A 9,639-nucleotide genomic window follows, 5' to 3' on the forward strand; every position below is an offset into this window, starting at 1 on the left:
GTGGGAGCAGAGCCAGGGTGAAGGACTTTGGTGTCCACAGCTGAGCGGGGAAGAGGTGCTCCGTACTGACTGCGCATGACAATCATCTGGGAAGCTTCCCTGGTGTGCGGGACCCACCTCTGGGAGTCCCCCAGGTCTACCTGGGATGGAGCTCACCGTGTCCAGCACCTTCCCAGGTGGCTGTGACATGCAAGTGACACTGAGGACGCTGTCCTCCCTTTAGCGACTCCAGAGCTAGGATGGGAGCCCAGGGGGAGCAGAGGTCCTCAGCCCCGGTACCCGGGGGCAGCCCGCGTTGTCGGCGCTGACGGGGTCAAGTGGCTTCCCAGGAGAGCGAGTCCTAGAGCATTCACCGAACGCACATCCTAATGAACTGTGTGGGTTCATGGCTCCCCAGGGGCTGGGCTTTATTGTGCCAGTACAGGGTGATTTCACAGACACGAGATACTGAATGGCGCACACTTTCTGGGAATTTCAACCGTGGGCGTGCCTGTTTCTCACGCTGCCGCCTGGCCCAAGCTCCCAAGGCCCCTTGTGCCCCTCAGCCCTCTCGCCTGGATTTCAGGGGTGTCCTGGGAGGATGAGGCTTTGGCCAGCCCAGAATGTCTCTCTTTGGGGAGTGGCTTCACCCACAGCACGTGGTTCAGATGGCCTGTCAGTCACAATGGCCAGCTCCACCCTCCCGCCCATGCCTGGGGCCGATCCAGGACTGGCAGCACCGACCCTGGTGACAGGAAAGGGCTTAAGAGAGGGGTGTGGAAGCCAAAAGAGCCACGCGTTGCTTTGGGCTTAATGGATGGATGCTGTAACTTCTCTCTCAAAGGTGCACAGCGAGAGGGCGGGTCTGGGTGTCAGCAGCCATTAGCCACACGCTGCACGGGCAGATCAGGAAACTTAGAATGAGATCGACAGAGATGAGGGAGAGACAGAGACAGCGGGAGTGAAGTGACAGACAGAGACAGAGAGAGGGACGGAGGGAAAGAGATGGGAGAGAAAGAGAGACAGACAGGGAGAGAGACAGGGAGAGAGAGAGAGATGGGAGGCGCGTGTGAGCTCTGGCAGTGGGACGCCTGACCTCACCCCTCTGCAGGCCCCTCCTCTGCCCCCTGTGTCCTTCAGGGCCCAGCCCTTTGGAGCAGGGTCTGTCCCTTGACACAGCGGCCATGCTGGCGGGGTCAGGGGCCCCGGCAGGCTCAAGGGAGGGCGGGCGAGTAGGGTATGCCCCGGAGCGTCAGGCAGGCGTGGTCGAAGAGCGTGTGTGGCAGCTGGCCCTGGGCCGTCCAGGAGTCCGTCTCGGGGTCGTAGCAGTCGAAGGCGGCCGAGTCCTCCACGCTGCAGTCGGGGGCCAGCCGCCGCCCACCCGTCACGTAGAGCTTGCCTCCCAGCACGGCGGCCCCGTGGTGCATGCTGCGGTCCTTCATGTCTGCGCACTTGGCGAACTTGTTGGCCCGTGGGTCATAGGCGAGCACCCTCCTCGTGTACCCTGGAAGCAACGGCACGCATAGCTCGGCGGTGTAGCTGGGACCGGTGGCGCCCCGGGACGTGCTGGCCCTGAGGCAGCCTGGCGCCGAGGCTGGGTGCGCTGGGCCGGGGGTGCTGAGGGACCCGCCAGGCCGGGAGTGGCAGAGCCGGGCCCGCGCCTGACCTGCCTCACCCGGACCCTGCGTCCTCCGTCCCGACTCAAGGCAGCGTGGACGCCACTCTTGGGTGGAGAGCGGCCTCTGGATTCCAGGAGCGCTCCGGCCTCACCGGCGTCTTCCTCTCCCACACGCCATCCACGAGATGCGATCCGAGAGGGCCTCTGGAAGCTCAGACACGGGTGGCCACAGCAGCCCTATCCGTGGTACTTTTAGGACCCCCATGTTACTGGTGGACAAATCGAGGCTCAGGAAAATGTTGAACGTGCTAAAGAGCACGCAGCCAGGATTGGGACCCAGGTCTGCCTGACTCTCAAACCAGTTCCCTTAACTGTGCTTTCGGAGAGGGAAATGGGGGTCGCTAACATTATTGTTAACATGATTATTGTTATTATTGTTATAATTATTGTTGGCCGGGCTCGGTGGCTCAGCCTGTAATCCCAGCACTTTGGAAGGCTGAGGTGAGTGGATTGCCTGAGCCCATGGGTTCGAGACCCGCCTGGGCAACTTGGCGAGACCTCATCTCTACAATAAAAATCAAAAATTAGCCGGGCGTGGAAGTGTGTGCCTGTAGTTCCAGCTACTTGGAAGGCTGAGGCGGAAGGTTTGCCGGAGCCCAGCAGGTCGAGGCTGTGGTGGCTGGGAGTGGCCACTTCACTCCAGTCTAGGTGGCAGAGTGAGACTCCAACTCAAAAAAACAAAAAACAAAAAAACATTATTCACAGCAGCAAACGTGATTATTTACCATGTCTGGGAGCGTGCTAAGTGCCCGAGATATATGAGCAGGTTTTGTATCACAACTGCTCTGTGAAGTAGGCGTTATTTCATCCCTTGTTTACACATAAAGGTGGGAGAAACCTCTGGATGAAGGGATCTGTCAGACTCCCCACACCCCCTTGTTTGGGGGGATGTGCTTTTAAAAAGACCATCTTGCAGGAGGCTGAGGCGGAAGGATCGCCTGAGCCCAGGAGGTCGAGGTGGTGGTGAGCTGTGATTGTGCCACTGCACTCCGGCCTGGGCTAGAGTGAGACTCCCCCAACACACACGCACACACACACACACACACGCACACACACACGCGGCCGTCTTGAAGGACAGCATCCGGGGGTCCGTGGGCCGTCTCCCAGGGCCGGTGTCCGGCCCCCACCCTCGGCCACTCACCTCCCACGATGAGGATGCGCTCCCCGAGCACCACCGCGGGGGCACACACGTTCTTGATCATCCGTGTCTCCATCTTGAACCACGAGTTTCTGGAAATGTGATAGACCTGGGGGGAGACAGCATTGTGGCGCTGCGTTTCAGCGTGAACTAACTCCTCAGTAGACAGACGTGGCAATAAAGAGGGTGCACCTGCAGCGAGTTCTTCCTTTCTGCTTTTCTCTAGCTTGTGAAACGTAGCTGGATCGCTATGGATACATGAAACGTCGTTAACCCACAGGAAGAGGAGCACTGTCGCGCATGGGTGTTCTCGCCACCCGGGAGGTCAGGGTTGTCTCTGTGGCGGGGTCCAGGAGCTCTGCACTGCATGCATGTTTTGCTTACCTTGCCTGGAACACTTTTTTTCTTTTTAATGAGAAATGGAGCAACTTGGGTGTTCAGACAACCAGGGGGTCTTCATCCATTTCTATTTCTAGCTCATGCTTAAATTTCTAAATGTTCCGTGCATCCGAGGGCCCTGGAGCCGAGAGCACACGGGGGGCCGCACGAGGATGTTTGAGTGGTTCAGCCTGGAAGTCCCGGGAGCCTAGAAAAGCAGGAGGAAGGGAGGACAGGCCAAGGAGGACAGGACGGGCTCCCTGCTGTGCTCCGAAACAGCGGCTCACCCCAGTGTTCCCGAACCCGCTCTCCTGCCATGCACCAGCTTCAGATGCAAATGGCAAGTGTGAATCCGCTCATGACGAGCAACACGGAGCACAGGACCCAGGACGGACTCCGTAAGAAAAGAAGGAACACGGTGTGTATTTACCAAGGACACGGGGCTGTCCTCTTGGCTGGAAATTCTTTTCTTATAAAATGGCCAGCGTTGCTGAAGACTATTTTCTATTATTTCACCAGATTTGGTCTTCACGGCCATCCTGTGAGGTAGGCACTTGCACGTCTCCCGTTTTTCAGATCGGACCATGGAGGCTTGGCAAGGGTAAGGGCACGCTTGGGGTCATTCCGCTGGAGTGCGTGGGAGAGCGGGTCCAGCTGAGCTCAAATCCATGCCCTTAACCACTATCACAGTGTGGCTTTTCCTGGTGGAGGCGCCTCTTGTGGTCTCTGTCCGACCTTCCATGGGTGAAGGCTGGAGCAGGCCAAGCGCTTGTGTGAAGCCTCGTGGCGCCATCTGAAAACGCGTAGGTGACACGCTCTCTGCAAAGTGGGATCCTTGGAAGAAAAGCAAGCACGGGGCGCATTTCACGTGAGTGACTGATTGCCCCCGGGCCTTCGGTTCTCTTTCTGCTCTGGGTATGGTTTCAAAACAGATTGAACATTTTCTCTCAATCCTCAGGGTGCCGAGAGGCTGGAGCCAGGATGGCCGGGGCGATCTCTGACGGCGGAGGAAGTGATGCTTTGTCACGGTAAAGGATTTGCTTAATGCATCCAGAAGCAGGTGGAAGGAGGGCCAGGCAGAAAGGTCCGTGGGCACACGCAGTCTGCAAAGTCACCTTGTTGAGGGATAGTTCTGGAAAGAATGCACACATGCAGATGGTGGTCCTGGGAGGAAACGCCCAGTTCAGGCCTGAAACTCCAACCTGCTCTGTCAGATAACTCCAAACGTTCCTCTTAAGCGGTGTTGAAATGAGTTGACTTTCCATTTCAGAATAGTGCCAGTTAGCTGCGAAAACTATCCGGACGGCTCCTTCAACCTTCGCTCTCCTCCCGCTGCTGTGGCGGGAGAGGACGGCCCGGACGCTGGTCACCGTGTTGGCCTCGCCATGAGCTGGTGTGAGGGGACTGTGTGTTTCTTCATATGCCAGCGTCAGGCTTTCTGCGCTCTGTGTCCTATTCTCAGGAAGCCAGTGGCGGTTTTACAGTGAGAAATCGTGAGCGTGTTTGTCGACTGTCTTGAAAATGTGGCCCAAGAAGAGGGAGGGGCTCCTACTTGGGGTGGAAGGACACATGTCTGTTTTGTGTGGTTGAGCCCGGAGGAGAATGGGGCGTCTCTCCCAGCCCAAGTCAAGAAGTAGGGTGTGGAGCCACAATTACAGAAAGACTCAGAACCTGCCTGGATGGCTAGGGAGGAGCTGGAAATACGGGCTGGAGAAAGCAAGACAAAACTTCACGGGCTTAGGCCGGTCAGGCCATCACCACCCTCGTCTGGACCCCGGGAGTCCCCCAGCTCCCTCTGTCCACCCAGCCCCCCAGCCCTTCTCCACAGGCATCTGGGGAGCGTCGGGAATGTGGATTTGAGGACCCACCTGCCCTGCCTGAAGCCCTTCCGTGAAGCCCCGCTGCCCCAGGCTGAGCCCTGCCAGGCCAGCTTCAGCCCCACAAATGCCCCCCTCTCAAGCAAGCTCTAGAACTTTTCCGGGAGGGGCTGGGGGCAGCTGCCTGGGGGGTGGGGTTGACTGGACGGCCTGGGAAGGCCGATGGTGACTCGAAGACTGAGAGCCCCACCCCGCGCGACCACCCTCCTCCTGGCTCTGTCACCGCGCCATCATCCCTCTTTCTGGCCTTCAGGTGGTGGGCTGGGTCCCTTGGTCCCCACTGTTCCTGGACCCAGGAATCCACCCAGGACAGAACTCTTGCCCGGGGGTTAGGGAGGCTTGCGCACGTCAGGTCTTCCCTGGACGTTCCCTGGTGCCCACCATCCTCCGTAGGCCGGCTGTCTCGGCCTCACCTGCCATCCCCCCTCTCCGGCTCCTGCTGAGTCAGCTTCACAACCTCATGTGTTCCCTGTGAGGCCCCCCGTGCCCAAACGCCCCCGGGGGTTCTCTCTAGACTGTGTGGGACCCAGGGCTCTCAGAGCGTTCCGTCTAGCCAGCGTCTGGGCCTTGGGGCGCCCTTGGTGCTGCCAAACACAACTCACAGAGGCACAGCTCATCTCGCGGGGCTTGGGGTTGTGGGAAGACACGCTCGTTGCCCCGTTCTCACACCTTCAGGTGAGCTGCAGAGATGGCTGGACGCCCGGTCAGGCTGGAAAACCGTCTTCCGAAACACAGCTTCACTGATCGTACTTCCCAGGGAGCCTGTCAGTGAGATGACTCCCTCCTGTCATTGTGGCAGGGGCTCCCGGCCTGGCTGCACCCGGGGATCTCTGGGGACATCTGTGAGCCACACACTGTAGGGTCCCCCACAGAGGGCTTTTGGTTGGGCAGATCGGAGGTCTGGCCCCGGGGAGTCGGAGGCGGTGTGGACCGAGGCTCTGGTATCCTCCTCGAGGGCCTGTGGGTCCAGCCTGTTCTAGCTGGAACGTTCCGACGTATTTTAGGGATTGCATTGGCAGACCCCTGGCCGCTTGGTCTTGCACAAAGAGAACCCGTGATTAAAAAACTCTTGTCAAAAACTATTCATCTTCTTCCCTCCCTTCCTCTCTCCCTTCCTACCTCCTTTCCTCATACATGACGTGCTAGAATGTGTGCATGTATGTGTACGTGTGTGCATATATGTATACACGTACACACATGCATGTGTATACACATGTGTGTGCTGGTGTGCATGTATGTTGGTGTGCTTATGTATTCATACATGTGTATATAGGTGTGGTGTGTATATGTGTGCATGTGTATGCACATGTGATTTGTGTGCTGTGTATGTATATATATGTGCATACATTCTTGTTCATGTGTATGCGCACACAGCTCATATATGCCTGTGCACATTCATGCACACACATGCACACAACTGTGTGCATGCATGTTCACACGTGTTTGTGCAGTCACATGTGTATGTGTACATGTGTTCATGTGTTTGTGTGCACATGTGCATGCACACTTGTGCATGTGCAATAAGTCTGTGCATGTGTGCAAGTGTTTCATGCATGTGCAGGCATGTGCACTTACATGTGCGTATGTATTCATGTGTGCACGTGCACATTCACGCATGCACACACATGTGTATGCATGCGTGTTCATGCATGTGCAAGCACGTTCGTGTGTGTGCCTGCACGCACACCCCTTTTCGTGCCTTCTGGTAAACTCAGCCACTCACCTGGATGAGGCGCACGGGATTCTGCATGACGTCCTCGCCCCCGAAGAGGTAGAGCCTCTGGTCCTTGGTGGCAACGGCCGGGTGCAGCACCCCCACAGGCATGCTGGCCATGGCCTCCCAGGCGTTGCAGCTGCTGTCGTACCGCTCCATGGAGCCCAGGAGCTCGCGCCCCTCCCCAAGGCCGCCCAGGGAGAAGATGAAATTCCCGTGGGCCGTGCTCCCGTGGGAGTAGCGGGCCTCCCGCATGGGCTCCCCCAGCTGCCACTGGTTGAGCTTGAGGGAGTAGACGTAGACGCTGGGGCTGACCAGGCCCCGCCCAGTGCTGACGGCCATGCCCCCCAGCACGTAGACGCTGCGGTGCAGGGCCACGGCGGAGGCCTTGTACAGCCGGGCGGGGAGCTTGGCCAGTTCCCGCCACTGGCCAGCCTGCCGGTCGAGCAGCAGGACGTCCCTGGTGGTCTGCTGGCTCTCCTTCCTCCCCCCCAGGAGGAGGAGGAAGTCCCGGTAGGAGCTCCTGGGAGCGACCCACGGCAGGGCCCAGCACGCCGAGGACATGTGCCTCTGGGCGGCCTCCAGGACGGCCCGGCACGCGGGCGAAGCCTGCAGGAGGGCGTCGCTGGCGATGGCGTGGTGGAAGAAGGCCGGGTGGACGTACAGCAGCCGGACCTGCCCCAGCAGGTCCTGCAAGTGCCGCGTCCGGGCCCGGGGGTCGTGCTTGACCCACGCCATGAGGGCCTCGAACACCCTCTCCTCTTCGCCGCACAGCCCGTCGTCCCCGAGGTAGTCTCGCAGCTCCCAGGCGCAGAGATCCTTCAGGTCTGCCGACGCGGCCACCTCCGGGAAGCGCGTCAGGGCCACCTCCCTGGCTCTCCTCCGCAGGCTCTCGCAGCCAAAGACTTCTGCGAGCCTGGCCAGGCCCAGGCAGTTGCTGGGGGCCAGCTGGCCCTGCAGGTACGTGCTGCAGGCCTCCGCCAGCTTGGGGAACTGCAGCATGGAGGCGGCCTCCAGCAAGGGGAGGGCATTCTGGGCCGTGACGTGCACCTGCCCCGTGTACACGTAGGAGACCACCTGCTCCAGGCTCGGGGGGTCGAGGCCCTGCAGCCGCACCTTGGCCTGACCCTTCTCCCGGAAGCTGCCACAGAACATGGCCCTGAAGTAGGGGCTGCTGGCGGCCAGCACGGAGCGGTGGCAGGGGACCTCCCGGGCCCCGGCACAGATGTGCACGTCTGTCAGGATCCTGCGGTGTCTCAGGCCGTCCAGCTGCCTCAGCAGGTCGGAGGAGAAATCATGGTCTTCGAAGAGCAGCCCGTCCGGCGTCTCCTCAACCATCCTGCGGAGGGCAGGCGGCCCCGGGTGCGGGTCAAGCCCTCCTTGGCAGCGTGTGCGGGAGGCACCTGTGCGGACCTTCGAGGCCCAGCGGCGTGCCCACAGTCACTCACCGAGATGCCGGTGGGCGCGGCCAGGGATGCCGCTCGGGGAAGGCCACGCTCGCCCCAGAACTTGGGGCGGAGTGGCAGCCTTTTGGTTGTGCGTCTGCTCAAGGGAAACAGGCCAGCAGCATCTTCAGCTAATGTGAGGGAGTGGAAAGCCAGATTGTCGGAAGGTCCTCTATCGTCCAGGTAGAAACGTTCTCCCGAGCAGCAGATGGATGGGTGGGAGCCTTCTTCCAGATTCTTGGCGTATCTGTTAGTTAGGAAAGTCTCCGAACACCTCTGTCCGGGTGCCGGTCATTCCCCATGGGGACGTTCTGGGGCCGTGGACCTCCAGGAGCCAGGCAGGGACGAGGGAGGAAAACAGACCTTCACGTGAGCTGTGGACAATTATAGCATGACTTCTTGGGGCCTTTCGGTTCTGCTGCAAAGATGAACTGGAAAGAGAGACCAAGCAGTCCCCTGGTTTATTGGGTGACACCTGGGCGTCCACCTGCAGGATTCGGCATGAGGGATACTTGCCTGGTCGTGTGGTGGTGACCTCCCCAGTGCCTGACCGGGTTTGGCCCTCACAGGGCTTCCGCCTCTCGCTCTGAGGGAAACCGCAGACCCCAGGCCTCCCCTGGGTTGGCGAGTGGCGGCTGGTCCTGGGAGAGCTCTGGCTTTGTTTATCTGAGGCGCTTTCACAGTTTTCTAGAGTTCGGGGCAAGGCCTGCTGGGCAGGGAGACAGTGTATACATTCCAGGGCTAAGAATAGTTGCGTATGTACTTTCCACTGTCATGACATGTGACTTTCCCGTTGCCTTAGGCAGCAGCCCGGGGCCTGCAGGCCGGCGCATGCCCACACGCCTTGTTTCCCTGGCGAGTGTTGACAGCGACCAAAATAGACAGGCAGGAGCCGCTTCTCCAAGAGAAGACGGCTGTCCGCTCGGGTCCGCCCCAAGTCCCCCGTCCTGAAAGTGCCTGGGAATTCAAGAGGTGCGCAAACAGGTTGCTGGGATGGTTCTGGCCACGCTGGGGAAGCTGGGGCGTGGCCCGGGGGTGCTGCCTGCGGTCTCGGTTCTCTGCCATCTGCCCGGCAGGGTCACCGGGGAGGGCGTGACTTCCTCCTCCAGGCTCTTGGTGGCAGAATCCCTGACACAACCTGTGCGTGTCCAGTGCCCAGAGCATCCAGACTCCCCGAGGTGCAAACCTTTGTCAGACACTCAGAGCTTCCACCTGAAGGTGGCACGGCCGTGCTCCTGCTGTCACAGCTGCCTCTCCCAGACACGTGCCACCATGGCTCAGCTCGCGCTTGATCTTTCAGACCTTGTCTGATTCACTTTTCCATTTTCTCTTATTTGGCAGACTTGAGCTAGAGGCAGGGGGCAAGGCATATTGCTCCAGGGAGGGAGAGAAAGAAGAGGAGGAGGAGGAAGGGGTGCAGGTGGAGGGAG

At 59.6% G+C, this 9,639-nt stretch overlaps 1 protein-coding gene across 1 annotated transcript; it reads right to left on the minus strand.

Annotated features, from left to right (window-relative positions):
- Positions 1-1,126: 1,126 nt before the first annotated feature.
- On the minus strand, positions 1,127-8,102 carry KLHL38 (kelch like family member 38). The gene is made up of 3 exons (XM_008056747.1): positions 6,774-8,102; positions 2,799-2,904; positions 1,127-1,483 (listed from the first exon to the last, which is right to left on the minus strand). Exons 1-3 carry the CDS (start codon positions 8,100-8,102, stop codon positions 1,194-1,196), a joined length of 1,725 nt encoding a protein of 574 aa, XP_008054938.1. The 3' UTR covers positions 1,127-1,193.
- Positions 8,103-9,639: the final 1,537 nt, after the last annotated feature.

This window comes from Carlito syrichta, unplaced genomic scaffold (genome assembly GCF_000164805.1).
Source record: "Carlito syrichta isolate Samal-C Ts95f unplaced genomic scaffold, Tarsius_syrichta-2.0.1 Scaffold302454, whole genome shotgun sequence".
Classification (NCBI taxonomy): Eukaryota; Metazoa; Chordata; class Mammalia; order Primates; family Tarsiidae; genus Carlito; species Carlito syrichta.

Excerpts from the sequence above, each read along its gene's own strand:
- KLHL38 (XM_008056747.1), bottom strand. The coding sequence starts at position 8,102 with ATGGTTGAGGAGACGCCGGACGGGCTGCTCTTCGAAGACCATGATTTC. Across the intron at positions 2,905-6,773 it reads ATCCCGTGCGCCTCATCCAG|GTCTATCACATTTCCAGAAA; the intron begins GTGAGTGGCTGA and ends GTCTCCCCCCAG. Across the intron at positions 1,484-2,798 it reads GCGCATCCTCATCGTGGGAG|GGTACACGAGGAGGGTGCTC; the intron begins GTGAGTGGCCGA and ends CGTTGCTTCCAG.